Genomic DNA, 20,463 nt, shown 5'->3' on the forward strand with positions numbered 1-20,463 from the left:
ATTTCTTGCAACTTAGTACATTTTAGTAAAGAGGATAGCCCTCTTCCACCGTCCACAAAAAAAGAGACAAACATAAAAGCTTTAATTACACATACCGGTACAATAAAAGCTATCCTTTTTGAAATATCCTTTGGAAATAAATATGTTCCCTGGGCATAAAAATCTATTTAGCTGCATCGCATCACTAGGGAATCAAGGTACAGTACCATGCTTTTGTTCACAAAAGTGATCCATGCCCACAGCACATGCGCAGAATACGTCGCAAGTACGGTGTCGCAAAAAATGTTTGGGAAACACTAAAAGCTGGGAAAACTGAATCCAAGCGGGCGGCCTCGAATCAGCCTTGTCTGATTCTTCGATTCCAAAGAGTGGTAAGGCCAAGACCATTACATAGCAAGGCCTCGAGACCTCCAACACTGCTCAGGGCTTTCTCTCCTCATACACGATGTGTGGAGAGTAAAACTTCTTCCAGATACTCAAGCAGATAAAGTGTTTCCATTATGGTTGACAAGGAACCATAGCAAGCTTCCTGTTGCGGACAAAACATCTCTAAACAAGTCCTTTCATGGGCACAGTAGTTGTGTGTTATCAATAGAGGTCGCTCTGCCCGCACCGGGCAGTGCCGAACAATCCATTTTACTTTATACATGGTTCACGAGCATTTTGACAAGTTATACGTCACCAAATTCCCATTTTGCTTCCATTCCGTCAGCTCAGCAAAGTGAGTCGTTTTCTTTATTTATCCTTTAGTTATTGCCTTAGGATAAAGGCAATAAGATAAGCTATTATTAAGCCATTATTAAGTTATTTTTCCAGGGCAAACAAATTGCAAGATTTTTCCGAATACATGTATGATGTCCGAGTTTTGGGGCAACCACGTTTCACATGTATGTAAGACATGTTATGTTACACATGTATATGTATAATACAATGTCGCACATGTGTTACGTTTAGACAATGGATGTAAGGGTGTATTTAACTAGAGGTCTAAAGTTTGCGACCAGGATTTATGACGGTGGCATATAGGTTTATCTATATAATTTATTCCTTTTGTGTATTATTTTCAGTCGAACCATCATAACCGTCATCATCATCGACACCATTGTCATTGTCAGCGTCGTTATACATTATCTATCGACAACTGTATGTTAGACATCAGCCATATCAACTGTCATCAGATATTGTCATCACTGGGATCCATCACACCTTTGATAACTGTCACATGAGCCGAATTGCATCATCCCAGTATTTTTTGCCATCATTTGGAGACACCCTTGTCCACTAGCCAAACAGTTGAGACACATGAGACATTGTTCATGATACAGCAACACCATTGGTTTATTTCTTGCCAGTCAAGACATTAAAGGAGAGTTGAGGACAAGTAGACACTATAATTGAATTTTAGATGTGTGTTGATTGCTGAGTTTACAGCGACAGATTAACGTCAAGTAGCGTGGGCGCTACACTTCCTGTCTTTCTCGTTGGAGAGGACGAAGCTGTTAGTGACACTGACATGGGAACTTGAATGGGTACTGGCATGGCTAGTAGTGTTGCTGCCAATGTGGTTACTGAATCGGTTGTTGAGGTGGGTTGTAGCTTCCAGCTTGGCTTCATGGCCACTGGAAATTAAGTGTGGCCTAGGCACTTATGTGGCCATCGATTTTGTCATTAGCATGGAGATTCGGTTATGCAGGTTCCTCGGTCTTGACACAAGAGAGAGAGGAAAGGAGAGAGAGAGAGAGAGAGAGAGAGAGAGAGAGAGAGCGCTCATGTATATGATTCAAACAAGGCTGTAGGTCTTGTCCCTGCAGTCTCCACTGATGAATTGGTGCTTGCCGTTTTTATCTCAGAGCTTGTCTGGTGGCCTTGTGTTTAGCCACAAATCGCACAATCTAAGAAAATTGTCGCTAGTATACTTTGCACAACGGGAGATTACGTCTTGCTATCGCCATAAACACTGTTGAAGAAATGATATTCTGGTTGCTGTTTTGTGTTGTGAAACGTTATTTCCTCAGACTCCACACCTGTACAAATATAAATAAATGGGTTGGCGGAAAGACCAAGGCTCAATAATGTGAATAGGCAGATATAATTCAGGTACTCGTTCCCGTGTATATGGTCTGAAATTACCAGAGAAGGGAAACACAAAGCACTAAGTTACATAATATCTAGACCCATTGGTAAATTAAAGGGACACGAAAAACTTTCCTGAAGAGCACGGGAAATTGCATCTATTTCTGACAGTCTGGCAATTGCAACCTATTTAAGTGAAAAACAATGGTTATATTCTTAATCATCGATAAATTTTGAATAAGGACACAAATTTTTGTTATATTTTAATGTATTAGAATGACAATGATAAACAAGCAATTAATTTACCAACCGATTCAATCCTACGACATGCAAAAAACTTCGCGTGTTCAACGCACGCAGCTATTGCAGGAGGGCGCACTTTACTAAAGTGCTTTTCAACATTAATAATCAATTGATCAATCCAGTACTCATTAAATCATTGATTGGATGGCCTACAGAAAGCCCCCATATTATGTTGGCCCTGGAGGAACATCGCCAATTGTCAATACTGACGTCAATATTCGCGACCGAAATTTACGAATCACTCTCAGGTCGTGAGTATTCACTGCAATATTCGCGACCATAGAGTGAGTTGTGAATTTGGTCGTAAATATTGGCATCAATATTTGCGACTGAGGAGTGGGTCGTAAGTTTGGTCACAAATAATTATTGACGTCAATATTGATGATTGACTATGTCCATCCAGGTCCACCATATCCAAAGCTTCTTTTCTTCAGCAAAACATCTTACTTTGACGGCAAACCAAGACCAAAAGAGCCTAAAATTTTGGTGCCACCGTGCAACAAGTCTCTCTTAATAGGCCTACATCTTTCAACAAAATTGTACGATCTCAGACATACATGAAGCACTACCATATAAGAAACACACTCTTCATTGTGATGATTACCTATGCACCCTCTTACCCACATTTAGCAAACATTCAAATTAAATATAAAGCTCACTTTCTAGTCGATCCTTCAAGTAACCTATTAAATGTAGCCTTCAAACAATGTCCCCTCCAACTTACAGGGATACGCTGTCATTTTTCCTTTTATAAACGCATCTTTCTTTTGCAGCAAACCTATAAAAGAGCCCAAAAATGTAGATCCGACCATGCAACTCAATTTCTTAATGCACCCCTTGGTGATTAATGATTAAAAATCTCTCCCTTCTTTAAATTTACAAGACTAAAACTCTGTTTACAACAATAATATCAGAATATCGTCGACTTTTGGTGGAATGAGAAAACTCCGAGTCCACGTAGGCCTATTATATATGGTATTCCGATGTTTCCATGTGGTGTAGGTCTCAACAGAGCTGTTTGACCCAAGTGAGTTTACTCCGTATGACCCCACACAAGAACCAATATTCCCTCCGGAGCTGATGGTAAGTTACACAGTGCATTCTACAATTCAACACCTTCTCTAGTAAGATTTGTTAGGTGCTAGTTCTTTCGAAGCTGTCTAAATAGAAGGGTGTATGAAGACAATTGAAAATAACAAAAATTGTGCATACACTGCACATCATTGACTCTGAAATGTTTTAGATAAAGCACTCCTTTTTTAGGTTTGTCGACTTTCTCTATGCCCATGCCATATTTATAGGGAACCGTTACTGTTCAAAGTCTACTTTTTTCTGTGAAGTGGAAACATTCTCTCAGCAAATTCAATGACCTTTCAGATCACAAAAATAATTGGCAGGTACGTACATGTTTGTTGGTTTACTTTTTTGTTATGTGTCTAATGCAATTCGTATTCTCTGTTTTCTCTTTGTTCATCGACAGCTTATGTTGGATGAGGGACACCCAGCAATTCAAACATTTTCAAGTGACAATTTGACCTGGTTACGACCAGCCACACTTCGGCAACTGCTCAATCTAAAGGTTAAGCATCCTGAAGCCAAGATGGTTGTTGGAAACACAGAAATTGGTGAGTAAAGGGTTTGAATGTTCTGTACATTTATAGTAACCTCATCACTAAAGGCTTAAAACCTCAGCACCTGCACAAACATACCTCGAGTGTGGAGGTTGTAATACAGAGAGGCATATCTTGGGATGATGATCTGGACAGGCAGTCATCATAAGTAAGCTTGGAAATATTAAGATCAGAATGAAATGTGAATAATACAAATATAATGAATGCACCCATATGCCAATACCAGTTGTAACAACCTGAGACCTTTAGGAGGTCTGGGCTACATTATCGAATACCGGATTTTGATGAGTGCAGTGGAATGTTTGATTTTGATGAGAAATGAATTAAGGGATCATTGCAATGAATTTTTCTGAGAATCACTTTTTTGTATGTTTAAACTCTTCTTGAATGTGTGAACACTGTTTAAAATCTTTCCTGAGTTAAGTGAATTGTAAAGTGCGCAGTTTAAGTATTACAGATTTACCTAGCTTTTCAAGACAAGTGAGGGTATTGTTCGTGTGATGTTAAACCAGAAAGACACTGTTCAATTTGCATATTCCCAAATTTGCTTTTTGAAAACATTTCTGGGAAAAGGTTGCTCGCTGGGTTATTACCATATACTTCAACAACCATAAATTGCGAAAGGAAATGGAAAGCTTCGACAGCAAAATATTAAAAAATTGGCATTCATTGGGCACGATCACTGCAACATTGAGGTTCAGCGCCTTGGATTACACCACAGTTTTGCTCATGGTTATGCAAATTCACATTAGCATAACACCAAAAACGCCCCTAAAACAGATTTTAAAAAGAGCGAAACAAAATCTTAAACTAATATTAATTAAAACATAAAGGTGCTGTTTCAAGGATTTTAGGTAAACATTGCTATTAATACTTTCTTTAGAATAGATGAAAACTTTCGAGTGCAACCATAGACTGTATCTCTTCTTTGAGAAAAGCATTAGTAAGAGATTGCTTTCAACTCGTTTCATGAGATCTGGTCAGATTGCTGAAGAAAAATGCAATTATGGCTACAGTGGTTGATCAGAAGTAATAAATCCATCTTCCTAACGATGAATACTTCATCCATTAAATTGTCTCCTTTTGTTTACTTATGGCAGGTGTTGAAGTCAAATTCAAGAATTGGGTCTATCCCCTCATTATTGACGTCAACCACATCCCAGAATTGATCCGCATTGACACCACGCCCGCCGGGGTGAGAGTAGGGGCCTCTGTGTCACTGACCTCTCTAGATCTTTACCTGAAGCAGATTATACATGCTCAGCCAGGTAAAGTGTACCGGGTTGAAGTGATTTAAGGGGATGGGTATGTAAGATTTTAACTGTTCTTTTTACTTATGTATAAGTTGTCTCCAGCGCGAGAAGGGCACAATAATAACAAACCTTTGACGTAGGCCAGAACTTTCTTGAGGCCGCCGTGACAGAATTTGAACAGCGTCCTCTGTAGGTGTAGAGAAGCAAGGTTCGGGCAGGTGTATTACACACGCTGCTCCAAGTTCTCCCTTTTCGGTAATGTGGAAAATGTGCAAGTACATGAATTTTGTGTTTTCAAATATCGCATTTAGAACATTTAGTTTCAAAAATCCATTAACGTTGAGCTTAAAATCGAAGAGTCATGCCCGTGCTGGTTGTACATTATCAGTTACTCAACAAAATTTTCTGAGAAGGCTTTCAACATGCAGACTTCCATGTACGAATTCTTACTTCAAACTTTTAGATGTGTTAATGAGTGATGCGATTAGGCAACAACAGCTGATGAAAATTTACAATTAACGTGAGAACAGCTGAAAATACCAAATAAATTGTTCACTCCCTTTGCCAAAACTAACTTAATTCACTCACCCTTTTTTGTTCCAGACAGATCAGATTAAAACGATTCTTTTGATTGAAATGATTCCTTTGTTTTACAAGTGAATACAATCGAAGATATTATTAGAATGTAAGTACTTTAGGTCTACAGCGACTGGATCGTCGCAGTTTGGGCCGTTTGGTGGAAATGGTTTACCGGATCCTGGTTATCGTGCATTGTTGTTTTTTTGTAGTTAAAACAGGCGGTATCCGGCTGAACCAAGTTTGGGTGGCACTGGAGTCACGCCTAGATGGCTGAGTCAGTGAAAACGTGCAGTGTGTTTTGAGTACTTGCATATGTTTTCCCACAGATGTTTATTTTTTAATTTTTGCCACCTTGTATCAGTCATGGCAGGTCTTTTGTGGGCCGGTTTATAGCACTTTGCCTGTCTATCTGGTAAAGCTCCAGCTATTTCATAGTTGGTGTCGTAATTTTGGCATCAGTGCCTTTTTTTATATTCGCCTAAGAAACCGTTAAACAGACCTGAAATCAGCCTTGAGTTGGTGTGTTCCAAATGCTCAACAGGGCAAAGTCTTGGTCTTTACTAGTTGCAAAAAATTTCTTCGGCATTTTTTGCGGATCGACTGTGATCAAGTTGAAAAGTCATCACAGGATGTCATCCGTTTGATGTCATGTAATCGCTCCTCATCATGTAGCATCAGGAATTGTAGTGCATTAACCGTTCGGAACTTCTGTTTGCCAGACTCGCAGGGTAGGAATATCTGAGAGAATCAGCCATTGGCATTAGCTTCATAGGCCAATGCTCGCAGGATTCTTCCCTGTACATGTAGGCGATAAGCGAACACCACTGAAAGCATTTCCTTCTCAACCTGGTTTCGATATCGCTCAGGAGCTTTTCAATATGTTGAAATAAAGCACACCCAATGTATCTATCACAAGCATTACTGTGAATGACGAGATTATTCTCAGAGTTGAAGTAGACCAGGACTTACGCTTCGGTCGGCAACTTTTGCAGCTTTATACCAAAGGCCACGTCATGGCAAGCATTCCACCATTCGACACTTTGCAAGTGAGTGTGTTAACAGGCTCGATAACTTGTGAAATAGTGGAGAATAATTTTCTATAGTACTGGACAAGTAATTTGGACAGATAATTCACCATTCATGTTGAGTAGAACTTCCATCTTAGAAGGACCATCTGTTAGGCCATTTTGTAAGATTATATGGCTCAGGAAGTGTACCTCACGCACACTGAAGAGGAAGTTATCTCTGTTGAGGATAAATCCAATCTCCTTGCATCTTTAGATCAGTTTTTCACTACAATTGACCATCCAGGGCCTGATGCAGTATCTTGTGAAAGATCTCCCTGTTTCAAACGGTATGTGCCCCAGGGTGTGGCGAAAGTAGTCAGTTTACTGGACTCTTCATCAGGCTCGCAGTGTAGAAAGCCATCTTTGAGGCCAGAGTATGCCTCATTCAGCTCCAGCAGGCTGACATTCAGTACCAGAAGAGTGTAGTACTCCCTCACGAGACACTCATTCAAGGGATTTGGATCAGTGTAGATTCTGAACGGCGAATAGAAATATTGCTTTACTAACATCAATGAAACTGCACTATGGCGTTCCAATTAAACCTTATTTTGAACCATTGTTTTACCATATTTCTGTCTTTTGGGGCTTTTGCGGTTCTTATGTTAATAGGAGCTTTCTTATTCATGTAAAAACAGTGATGTAATCAGAGACACTGAACTGCAATGTTCCATTGCTTTATGTACAAAAATGCCGGATTATTTAGACTCTGCTATCAGAGATGTCCATTTCCTTTGGTAGTTTATTTTTGTGTAAATATATATGCCAATAAGCCATGTAAATTCCCGTGGGGTGTTGCTCCACAAGGAAATACAACCAGCTTGAAGTATGCTCTCTCTATGTTGTTTTGGTTCGTGCATCACAAGTAACCTCTTCCTTTTTTCCTTGTTTGATCAGAGTGTAAAACGCGGGTCTTTGCCGCCATTGTAGAGATGCTTCGCTGGTTTGCTGGACATCAAATCAGGAACGTTGCTGTGAGTTTATTTCATACACTCAATTTCAGAGTGACTCCAGCCCGATGATGCCCAGAAATAGAATTTGGATCATGCGATTGGCACTTTGTGGAGTACTAAAGAACACACAAGAGGTCAACTGTTCACATGCTCAGTTATACTAGTCAAAGATCAATCCTTGGGGCTATTTATTTAAGATACAGTAAAAGCTATATCCATTTTGCATGATTTTAGGATTTATTTAATTCTATATACATCGTTTTAATCCAAATATGTTACTTAGTCGGGATTGAAGTTAAAAACGGACTAATCTAATAAGAAGTTGGGATAGTAAAACGCAGAAACTCCATGCTAGTTGTATTCAACTTTTTATTTTGTGACTTTGCTTTTCAATGTCTGTCAGTGTTTGGGTGGTAACATAGCAACTGGCAGCCCCATATCCGACCTGAATCCTTTGTTGATGGCTGCGAGGTGTAAACTAGAGCTTACTTCAAAACAAGGTAGGAAATTAAAATCGATCAGCGGCCGCCAACTTGTTCATTCATTAACATTCACTGTTCCAGATTTCCCAAATATATCCAGTCTGTCAACAGAAGAAACATTTTTATTGAAAAATTGAACTTCATAAGACAACTCAAACGTGTCAGGATCATTTTTGTCACTGTTGAATGTTAGTTTTGAAATGGAACATTTGGAAACTATTTTATTTTGAGACGAGTGGTTGAAAATCAATCCCGAAACAGGAACTATATAAAAATGCACAATTTTACAATGTGTGCCGCGGATTTACCTATGGATTACTGAATGAGCGAGAAAGTTCACCATGAAGTACCCTTGGACTCTACTTCAAAGCTGTGAGCAGATAGCAAGTCCTAATTGGGTTTTTGTCCTGTTTTTAATTAGGTTCCCACACAGTAACCATGGATGGAAACTTCTTCACCGGTTACAGGAGAAATGTCATTGCTACAAGTGAAGTCATCGTAGCTGTAAACATTCCATTCACGTCAGAGGTGAGTTAACTCCGGGAAAACTAAACAGCTTTTTGGGTAATTGTGAAAAGCACTTACTGCTTTATCAAGATGTACTTATGCGTCAAGGAGATGTTAATTTTTAATCACGGGTTTTGCCCTTACCCGACGTATATATCGATAAATACTGTATACTCAGTGCTTGTCCGAGAGTTTGCAAAAAATTCACGGACAAAAGCCGTAATTAAAAATTAACATATCTCCGATGCAAAAGTACATCTTGAAATACTTTGCGGTACCCACCGCTACATCTGACTCGGACCTGCAAGCTCGGTGGCCGAGTAGTTAATCTATCTGCACTAGCAAGCTAGAGGTTGTGGGTTCGAGTCCCACCCGATTAAGCTTGTGAGTTTTTTGGCAAGCTATCGGAGAAGCACTGAGTGTTAATATGTACGTCGGGTAAGGGCAAAACCCATGATTAAAAACTTACTGCTAATTTGATAGATCTTGAGGTAAATTGTTACTTGGGGAAGGCAAAGACAGCATAAAAAAGCCCCTCATCAATTGTGATAGGCGTTAAAACTTTCGAAAGCTTTCCTGGTGGTCTGTAGGTACATGAACATGGTCTTTTTTAAACTTTCCTGCAGAATCGTAGACTCGAACCACTTGACTTGGACTCGAGTCGGACTCTATTCGCTGTTTTTGTGACTCATGACTTGACTTGAAACTATCAGTTTTTGACTTGTGACTTGACATGGACTAGCATGAACTGACTTGTGACTTGACTTGGACTTGCACATTATGTCTTGTTACCAACATAAGTCAGAAAAATATTCAATTGAATCCGTTACAATTTTAAACTAGGCCTATCAGCTTACGCCTTGCATCCTTAATAATCATCGTAAGACTTTGTCCGCCTCGCTACGTCTTGTCTACCCTGACTTACTGTTGTCTATAGTCTTGCACATTTGTTCGGCAGTAATCACGAATTTCATTGTTTTTCCCCACTTTCTGGGGAGCCAATCAACAGTTTTGTTTGAGACTTATATTGAATCATTTATACCAGTTCATGACATCACACAACCTAGAACTGAAAACAAAAATGGCATCTCAATCTCGAAGGCCGAAAACCTCCGGCGTTAAATGCAACGTTTAGGTGGTTGTAACATGCCTTCAAGATACGCTAATAAATTATATTTTTTAGAAAAACGGTTCCATATACTGAAACACAGTAATTTTTCCTTAAAATGATGTAACAGAAAGTGATACCATGTCCTAAAAGTGAACTTTAGCTAAGAAATCTAGCTCCCAAACATTTTACTTAGAAAACACCTTTTTCAGACAAGTCTCACTGGTTTGTGCATAGGGGCATCAAGTGTTGTCCGTATGGAACTCTTTCCATAACAACTACCCATATTCAGATATTTGTCGAGCCTTCAGCCTGTAAATTTCTAGTTTGGGGGAGAAATGGGCCAAACTGACAGTACTAAAGCGAGCGGAGACATCATTCATCGTGACCGTTTACCGTGTGCCAGCGACAATGCCAGACACGACAAAAATGAACTGGCTAGGCTCAAGTAGTTCGATTTTCTGCGCTCATCGCATCGCTCATCATCATCTCTTAGCTATTGCCACAGACTATAGAAGGGTTGTAAGTGCGCAGAGGATCTTAAAAATTGGCTGATATTTCAGTTTGAAAACGTCGTTCGTGAATGTGAAGCATATTGACAGGTTGAAGGTTATTTGCATAACTTCCGCCGATATCACTCCAGTGATATGAATAATGCATATCGTACCATAATTACCATAGCGGAATGCTGGACGGACCATCGTCTGCTGGTATCGAAGTTGAACCTCCGAATCACACCATCCAGGAGGCCTCAAAACACCAAAGTTCCCAAGCGACTGAATGTGTTCAAGCTCAAGAGTGACACTGTCAAGCAAGAACTGATAGAGGAACTTGAGCGCAAACTACCGCCTGTCGATATAGACCAAGACAATGACGTGGAAGTAGAGTGGGCTCGTCTCCGTGATGCTGTCTATGCTGTTGTCTCAGACGTGCTGGGGCCCACGACCCGGAAACATCAGGACTGGTTTGACTACAATAACACTCACATCCAGGCTCTACTGGAGGAGAAACACCGACTCCATAGAGCTCACCTCAATGATCCAGCCGATATATATGCCTCTGGTGGATCAAAACTCTTGGAGAGCCTCACCAGCCTGTTCTGCTCCGTATGAGATTCAGTGTAGATTTCGTGCGGGTCGTGGAACCGTGGACATGATTTTCACAGCTCGCCAACTACAGGAAAAGTGTCGTTGATCTCTATACTACCTTCGTGGACCTGACAAAAGCCTTCGACACCGTCTGCCGTGAGGGTGGAAGATCAAGGCCAGGTTCGGCTGCCCCGCCAAATTCATGTCAATGGTCCAGCAGTTTCACGATGGCATGAGCACAAGAGTTCAGAAAGACGGAGTGCATTCCCAGCCGTTACCAGTCACCAATGGGGTGAAGCAGGGCTGCGTGCTGCCCACCCTGTTCAGCATAATGTTCACTGCCGTGCTGACTGACGCCTTCCACAGCAGCGACATTGGTGTCGATTTTCGATACAGCACCGACGGGAAGCTGTTCAACCCCGGAAGACTTCAAGCTAAGACTAAAGTGCACACTGACACTGCCCGTGATTTCCTGTTTGCGGACGATTGTGCACTGAATGCCAGTTCGCAATCAGAGATGCAAGGCAGCATTGATCTGTTCTTCAAAGCTTGCGAGGAATTTGGTTTTTACCATCTCTACTAAGGAAACAGAAGTCCTGCATCAGCCAGCCCCCTCAGCCCCTTACACTGAGCCTTATATCACCGTTAACGGCAAGAAATTGCCTGCAGTAGACAAGTTTGTCTACCTTGGAAGCACCTTGTCCTGCTCAGTTAACATCGACGAAGAGGTGTCCTACCGATTCGCGAGAGCCAGTGCTGCCTTTGGCAGACTTAAAGACAAGGTTTGGGAGCGGAGAGGGCTGAGCCAGGACACCAAGTTCAAAGTCTACAGAGCAGTCATCTTACTAACACTGCTCTATGCCTGTGAAACGTGGACCGTCTACAGCCGGCATCCTAAGAAGATCAATGCCTTCCACATGAGATGCCTCAGAACTCTGATACGAGTCAAATGGCAGGATAAAGTTCCTGACACTGAAGTGCTCCAGCGTGCTGAGAGGGAGAGCGTTCGCGCCATCTTGAAGCGGTCTCAGCTCCCGTGGGCCAGCCATTTACACCGCACGGATGACAGTCGCCTGCCCAAGTGACTACTCTACGGGAACTGATTTCTGGCAAGCGCGCACTTGGCAGACCAAAGCTGCACTTCAAAGACACTGTAAAGGCCTTTCTCAAAGCATGCAACATTTCCCAAGCCACCTTGGCAGTATCTGCTGAGGACCGTCCTGCTTTTCGATCCCTTGTGAAAGCTGGTGTTGATGAGTTTAAGGATAACCGCATCAGAGTCAAGGAACACTGACGTCAGATAAGGAAGGAGCGCATCAGTTCCACCCTCCATCCTGGTTCGATTCCAAACATTCCCTGCCCCCACTGTAGTAAGCAGTTCCGTGCAATCGGCCTAATCGGCCACCTCCGTACTCATCCAACCTCCGAGGGATGACATTCCTGAGGTCAGTGGTCATCTTCGCCTCTGAAGGACGAACATCGTTGTACCATAATTACCATAGTCTGTTGCCGCCCCGGTCAAACAGAAATATCCAAACCCTTCCTGCGTGGTTAGTGTCGCTGATCGCGGAATAAGTATTGTGGCGCCGCACCCCTCCGACGAAGGCGAGGGCGCCCTCCTCCTCGAGGCGCGGTGCGTCGGACGGCACGCCGGAGAGTCCCTGAGCGGCTAGGGACGAGTCTGTTGGGACCGAAGTATACTGTCCCCCAAGAAAGTTGGTCTTCGTCGAGATGATGGCTAATCTGATTGGTCGAGACTTAATGACGTAACCTGGACAGACCTGACTTGATATAAACTTCGCCTGGACTCCTGACTTATATAGAACAATTAACAAGCGGCTGGTTTATTCATCAACACACTCAACCAATACACCAGTAGAGGGCGCTATTGACGGGGAAACTGCGTGATTATACGTGACTGGACTTCGCCCAGAGCAGCGAACACCACAATTAATTGTGGGCATCCAGTGCCGAATCAGGGACTTTAGCAAGTCTACGGGGCTTATTGTCAGGGCTGCGCTACACGCAACTCACGTCACGAGATAGCAATCCACCCTTGCATCGACCGCAAGCTCCTATCAGGAACTATACCGCACCACCAATCAGCCCCTCAACCTACCGAGCCCCTCAACAGCACACGCACCACTCGGACCTAGGCACAGTCACACTAGGCTAGGTGACTTTAACCCTTGCACAGGATTCTCGACCCTTACCTCAGGATCAGCCCTTTATCAGGACGAGTAGTCCTAGCCTACGCGCGCCTTTTATAGCTTTCGCGCTGCTCTGATCACGCCCGCGCTCACGTGACTAAGCAGTGACTTCCGCTGCCCTATCGCACAATGCACAAGGCGGAGCCTATGCGCTGCGCTTGCTTAACACACAGCTATGCGCGCCTAACATCTGCCTCTGTTACTGGGCAGAGCGCCATCTATATCTCTGCACCGCGCCTAGTGACTAGCGCCCTCTGTCACGTCACAGTATGGAAGGTCTCGGAACCAAGACTAGGCTTTGGCTTGAAATCACACATAGCGCAACTTGACTTGTGCTCGGACAAAAAGACTTGTGACTTGCTTATGCTTCGACTAAACTGACTTGGGACTAGACTTGACTTGACCTGTGATCAAATGACTTGTGACTGGACCAAATGACTGGGTACTTGGCTCAGATTTGCATACTTACTTGTGACATGACTTGGACTTGCAAAAGTTGACTTAATAACACTCTGCATTTTTGTGATGTCACTGGTTTGAGAATTAATTGAAGTATCACCCAATTTTGTTTGGTGCTCGCATAGAACTTGAAATATAGATGTTAATGGAATTTTTTCGGACACAACACTCTTGAGTAATCATTTGGGTTGAACAGGTCATACTTAATCAAATGGTGGTGTAGGAGAATTGGATGTTATCCTGCTCAACGCATAATTTTCACTTCGGTATGAGACATTTCTTCGACAACCACCAATGTGGCGCCCAGGACATGCTTTGGTCACACATATTTTGCAGTAAAAGGGGACTCGTAAATTACATTCTCCCAATTTTTTCTGAATGAATCCGATGGAAACCCTCTCAGGCAGGCTGTAGTTGCATTTGGGGGGTCCTTTTTGGGGGGGGGTGGCTCGTATTGAGGTGAGGAGGGGCACTTTGCACCTTTTTTGGACCCATAAATGACATTTTCACGCTTCTCTCTGAAGGCAACGCAAGCCAACCGTAACGGATGGCAAAAGGCACCACAGGATGTGTGTTTCATTCTCATTTTTTTCCCGCCCAACCGCTCTCACATGTCTCAACAGGTGAAAAGGTGGTCTCAGCTTAGCGCTGCCAGGCCCGGCCGGCCTAATAATAACAAGGTCAGACAGAGGGCAATAAAGTACCTGTTGTGGCATCAGCAATACAGTTCCAGACACGCTGCTGATCCCAAACAGTATCTCGTTGGTCTAAATTCACTGGCCTGATTCACTAGTACAATAGGGGAGAGGGTATTTCTTTACAACCATGTGCAGTGGTGATTGTGTATGCAAACAAATGCTAAGATATTGGACAGGGGATGCTTCAGGCTGGCTTCAGTGACTGCCTGGGTGCTCGGTTGGGTCATGTGCAGCATTTGAAAAAGCAATCAGATCACGTGATTTGTGACCAAAGGCTAGTCCCACCTCTCACAGGGAAGTGCATAAGATGGAAAAAAATTGCCATGTGCTTGAATCCAGAATAGTTTTGACCCTTCACTGTGAAATTATGTTAAAGTGTATCGGACACAAAGATTTCATTTTTGAAGGATAAATAGCTTCCTATTATTGATAGTGTTAATGCCTGTTACGTCTCCTACACAGGATGAATATTTCTACGGCTACAAGCAGGCTTCACGTCGTGAGGATGATATAGCCATAGTTAACGCTGGTATGAGGGTCCTCATGAAGCCAGGTACCAATGTAGTACAGGATTGTACACTGGCATTTGGTGGCATGGCTCCTACATCAGTACTGGCTTCCAAGGCTATGACTGGCATCAGTGGCAGGTAATTTTCATGTTTTCAACAAAATATAAAATTGAAAGCCTTGTCCACATTAATCACAGAAGTTAGGCCCCACAAAAGCTTCAAAACAATAAAGTTGCCCTGTTGCTTCACGAGAGGGGAGTCAGGTTGGCGTAGTGATTCTTCCCTCGTCTTCCACTTCTGCCGTCTGGGTTTGATTCCCAGCTCGATCCACATATGAATTGGGTTTTTAGCCCCTTCCTGGCTCTGTGGGTTTTACCCAGAATATTCCTCAAGGGTTTTCCTCCCAACTCTAAAACTGTAACTGCTTCACAATGTTTCCTTACGATGGGTTTCTTCAGGCTCGTGCCTAGAGTACTTTTGAGGAACCATTGGTGTCATTACCAGAAATACTTCATAACACAAAATTAAAATTATCTCCATTAGACAATATACAACCATTCAAATTAGTAATAGTTGTCTTTACACGGTTGCTCTTTTGTTTCATTTTTGCTGTATAGTTTCCAAAATATCAAAATTACCGAAAAAACAATACCTTTTAAAGCTTTCCAAAGGGTCTGTCTCCCTGAAAAGCAAAACATTTTCAAATACGAGTGAAAAAGTAATATAAATATTCAGTTAGTCTATGCCTGTTTTGCTTGTGCACTGTAACCATAGTGTGTCAAACAGTTCCACGATAGACGAATTCAGCAACGTTTCAACGTTTTGTTCAGAGCAGATGGCCAGTGATAGCATTACCACAGTCACCAGGTTTGTCTATGAGGTTTTCATCTGCTCGTAACCTCTTGTTTGCATGCTTTATTCTGGATCTCTTCATTCCCTGTACAACCTGAGGCCTTTGCAATCTAGACCCTTTGATATTTTCTTGATCAGGACCTGGAGTAATGGACTGGTGGAGGCGATGTGCCCTTTACTGGCTGAGGATCTCCCTTTGCCTCCTGGGGCACCAGGTGGCATGGAACCCTACCGTCAGTCTCTCGCCCTCAGCTTCTTCTTTAAGTTCTACCTGGCCGTCTTGGAACAGTTGAAGCTGAAATTGGTCAGTGTCATATTGGGGTTTGGGGATGGGGTTCCCCTTCTATCTCTCTTGTGGGCCACATTTTGCAACGACCTGATATAGGTCGTGTACTGTTCTGGAATAAGCTTAAAGCTGTAAATTGAGGGTATTGTGTGACAAAGTTTTGGTTGATAAGCTTGTACAAATCTCATGGGTTGTCTTGTAACCAGCAAGCAAACTCAGCAAGTTTTATCCGAATATGCTCGTTATGAATGCTACGAAGAAAGCAATGAAGAATCATTCTTTTGGCCTTGTGGGTCTGTGAAAGTGTAAGTGGCTTTCATGCATGTTCATCACTTGCTGTTTCAATTTTTTGAGGGGGATACGTATGAAATTTTTGTGATGACATAATTTGTTTTATGGATTGATTTCTCCATATCAAGCCTGGACTGAGTGGTACCTTCATCCCTGATTCCTACAAAACAGCCAATCAGCAGTACCGTAAGAACTCAGCTAGGGGTGTGCAGATGTATCAGGTAATAGTATTACCGTAATACTTTGGGTAGTTGCGCACAATTGGCATACTTGTCTAGATGTGCAACCAATATTTGGAGATGTTGCAGTCATCACTGGTGCAAAGAGGGAGGGCAACTTCAAAACAGATGGCTCAAGTCCAAAAGCTTCTAATAGTATGCCACTGTATTCTGGAATTTATTTGCCAGCATAAGTAAACATGAACACACACAAAATCTGAAAACACAGAAACAGAAGAATATCCAATTAGAAATCAAAATAAGAACTTATTCGTTCAATCAGCAAGACTTTTGGCATTTCTTTTGTCTCTGAAATGATTGAGGATAAATATCCCCCAAAGAAATGCTTCAGGCACGTTTCACAAAAAATATCAAAATGTTACCCAAACTGATACTGACTGGTTCAAATTTTTTGGGTAAATAGAATGAGGGCATATTTCGAAGTGTTGGGTCGGCAAACTGAAACAAACGGGAGCTCAAGAGAAAATTTAAAGGTACGAAGGAGAGGAAACAATAGGCCTAGGTTACATGGAATTATACATGTGCAATCTGAAAACACATATACATTCCTTTGATAAGTAGAACAAGGCATTATCTATACAAGATTTCTAGACAAGATTTATGAGAGGAATCATAATACAGATGTATGCACTGAGCTTAAACCGAATTACTGATCTATTTTGTTTGAAGTTTCTAAAGGGTTTTCTTTTCCCACCCTTGATAATAAATGAACGCTTTACTCGAAGAGGATAAAGAAATGATTTCAAAGTATTGTGACGGAAAGTGTATAGGACTAGAGCTAGTCTAATTTTATTAATGAGTTGCAGTGCACGTACCTGATTGGCTAGTGACTTGGTAACGTGTGCTGGCTAGGCATAGCGTAGCGCGCTGTGTGTCGTGCTACCGCAGCGAGCGCTGCGATTGCATTATAGTTGGTTGCGTGTTGGACTTCGCAGAGTGAAGTTGGTGAGTTGGTACGGAGCTAAGGCATTGTCAGCGCTGTGCGAAGCGTTGCGTGGTGCTGATACGTTGCAAGTACGTGATTGTATAGACTGTACGTGGCTGACTAGTGTGTGTAGCTGACGCGTTGCAAGTACAAAGCTGTGAGAGCTGTACGTTGCTGACACTGGCTCGCATGCCGCGGCACGTTAGGTGAAGCTCGTACCAAGTTGTACGTTGCTGACGCGGTGTGCATTGTTGATGCAGTGCATGTAGTGTGCATGGTTTACACAGCGGTGTGCATTGTTTACACAGAGGTGCGTTGCTTATGCAGTAGTGCATTGCTGACGCAGTGTGACTTTGTCGATGCGCTGTGTGTGGTTGATACACATTGAATGGCTGATGCGCATGGTGCATAGTTGATGCATTGGCGTATTGCTGCTGCGGCCCTACGCTAAATTAGTGCTCAATCCAATTAAGTAAATACACAGGCAACCAAACCAATCTCCCAATCACTTCGCTGTACATTTCATTTGTTGATTTGTGTTGATTATTGTTGAATAAATTGAACGTCCTGTACCGACAGTTCTTCTGTCAAGGATTACTTTCTTTACAGGTTCATTGTGTAATTTAACAGAGACTAATTAACACTCGGTCACAATCGGCGGTATATTTCCTCCAAAACGGTCCCGCACCCTTTGCCTTGAGGTCGCTCTGTGTGGTCTCTCGTCTGGGGAAAAGCCTTAGGTTGGGAAGATCGACTCTGCCACTAATAGTGCTTGGTTTGATCCCATCAACTCAGGGTAGGCCCGTGGATCCCCACCACAGTATTAACAAAGAAATTGAAATTGTTTACTTTGTAGTACTCACGCCAGCTATATTCCGGCGTGAATTTGGCTTCGGTTAAGTAACCCCAAACGTATCCATATTGCTCGCTCTCCCGGTCCAAACCAAAAGACACCAAGGCAATTCAAAAGCAAACTGGGAAGTGTGGGAAACGTCTATAGCAATGGTCCCAGTGGTGCAGAAAGTAACAAGTCGCACCAAAAATCAATAGCCTCTTCTGGCCAAATACAAGCATAGGCCTGCGCCAATCAGAGTTCAAACTTTAATTATTGTGACGAAACAGGGGTAGGCATGAATGCCAGTCTAAGTCATGAATTATTAAGCATTGTGTTGACCAATCAGCGTTGCGTATAGCACTAGGTCTAGGCGCTTGCGGCGTGCTTAGAGCGCGCACAATCAGTTAGTGAGTTTCGCTGCTGGGTCGCAGAGTTGCAGGATCATGGAGGACGCTGTCTACCGTTCTGTGCGGTGACTGTTCGAGGTATAGCGTGGACGCTGCACCAGGGGCGCTGCGTATAGTGACTATAAGTGGTAGGCTGCGTCAAGGCCATCTCGAACGAATTTTGCGCCATGTATTGACTTACCCCCTCACTCGTTCCCAAGTCACCAGCTTGCATTTGTTCCTCAGCTTCCCCCCTTTAAGAGCCCCTTTAATAAAAACCTTTTATCAATGCAGCTTGTTGCAAGCATGATCCATTTCTGCTGTAATTGGTGTAGATTTCTTGCATTCGCCGCCGCGGTCTCTTTGCTTTGTCTGCCATTTAAAAACTTTTCATGAAGCCAGATTTTGCTGGAACAGACGGTTTTTAAATATTTTTCCTGCTTAGCTTAGCAAACGCTTGAGAAATATGTTTATGTTTCAGTTCAATTTCTGTTCAAGCAAAACATTTCGCACGGTTAAGCGACGCTATGAAATCATTGTCTTATGTTTCCGACTGAGTGCAGTTTGAATTCCTGGCAATTTACCATACTAATAGGACTACGATGTCGCTTACTCTTTGTCTTTCATCTTTTCCCTGTAATTTGTGATCTTTGACCTGCTTGCATATCAGGAGGTTCCCTCCGGTCAACCAGATTCTGATGCCGTAGGGCGACCTTTAACCCATATGGCTGCCCTCAAGCAAGTCACAGGAGAGGCTTTGTATGCCGATGACATCACACCTGCAAAAGGTGATGTGCAATGTGGCCTCTCCACCTGTCATTAATATTTTGGTAACAAGATCCTCTGTAAAATCTGCTTTCTTAATTAAATTCCTATTTTAATCAACAAATGGCTATTGTCAGACCTTACAGATTTCACACTGATGGTCAGAGGTTAACTGGATAATTTTTCCCTTTATATGAACAGATGAGCTTTACTTGGGTTTGGTGTGCAGCAAGGTAGCTCATGCAAAGCTACTGTAAGTACTAAGAACCGCAAGTGTAAGTTTTCAAACACAATATTATTGGCTTTTTGGCATGAATAAAAAATGAAAGTGTCTGAAAACCTTTTCTTAAATTTTTTTTGACCGGTTATCTGTATTTTCTCAAGCAAAGTTACATACAGAAACTGCAAACAAGGCTTTGCGCCCACTGATTCATCACAATCTCAACAGTATGTTTTCAGTTTGCTGCTTCGTGAACTTGCTGTGTGTAAAAATGGAGTGCCTACTAAGGAGACATTTGATAATAAACGTCCTCAATGAAAGCTGTGAAGCACGACATTAATAAGATATTTTGCGGCAATCTGTTGGTTTTTGGCAGATCTGTTGATGCGTCAGCAGCCCTAGCAGTAAAAGGCGTCCATGCCTTTGTGGATATTAACGATGTGCCAGGAAGTAATATTGTTGGCGTAAGGCTGGAACAAGATGACCCACTGTTTGCTGATGGAGAGGTCAGCATTTAGACATGGTTGCCGTGTCCTAATGAAAAATGGCTGTAATCAGGAGTAACACACAAGTCTATGGTGTGGTCTGGCTTTAGAGACGAAAAGAGGAGTAAATTAGCTTCTGGTATTTGGAGAGCGCATAATGTCCAAAATATCGAGTCCACTGGTTCTCTTCAGTGCCTCACTCGCTTACAAAAGAGATTTACATAGTAGTAACACAAACCTTAATTTTCATCTCACTGTATGT

At 42.4% G+C, this 20,463-nt stretch overlaps 1 protein-coding gene across 2 annotated transcripts in view; it reads left to right on the plus strand.

The window, feature by feature from the left end:
- The first annotated feature begins 544 nt into the window (after positions 1 to 544).
- LOC110976709 (xanthine dehydrogenase/oxidase-like) overlaps positions 545 to 20,463 on the plus strand; it is a 35,554-nt gene continuing 15,635 nt past the window's right edge. The window contains exons 1-14 of one of the 2 annotated variants that reach the window (XM_087139325.1): positions 548 to 721; positions 1,068 to 1,585; positions 3,379 to 3,459; positions 3,857 to 4,001; positions 5,108 to 5,275; positions 7,801 to 7,877; positions 8,260 to 8,356; positions 8,760 to 8,866; positions 14,871 to 15,055; positions 15,908 to 16,073; positions 16,475 to 16,567; positions 19,402 to 19,519; positions 19,698 to 19,749; positions 20,093 to 20,222. In XM_087139325.1, the coding sequence (XP_086995451.1) occupies positions 1,526 to 1,585; positions 3,379 to 3,459; positions 3,857 to 4,001; positions 5,108 to 5,275; positions 7,801 to 7,877; positions 8,260 to 8,356; positions 8,760 to 8,866; positions 14,871 to 15,055; positions 15,908 to 16,073; positions 16,475 to 16,567; positions 19,402 to 19,519; positions 19,698 to 19,749; positions 20,093 to 20,222 (1,479 nt within the window). In that variant the 5' untranslated portion in view covers positions 548 to 721; positions 1,068 to 1,525. Of the gene's footprint in view, positions 1,586 to 3,378; positions 3,460 to 3,856; positions 4,002 to 5,107; positions 5,276 to 7,800; positions 7,878 to 8,259; positions 8,357 to 8,759; positions 8,867 to 14,870; positions 15,056 to 15,907; positions 16,074 to 16,474; positions 16,568 to 19,401; positions 19,520 to 19,697; positions 19,750 to 20,092; positions 20,223 to 20,463 lie in introns of both variants that reach the window. The other variant, XM_087139331.1, reaches the window with a different exon arrangement.

Source organism: Acanthaster planci, linkage group LG01 (genome assembly GCF_054643075.1).
Source record: "Acanthaster planci isolate LZ-2023a linkage group LG01, COTS_SCS, whole genome shotgun sequence".
Lineage (NCBI taxonomy): Eukaryota > Metazoa > Echinodermata > Asteroidea > Valvatida > Acanthasteridae > Acanthaster > Acanthaster planci.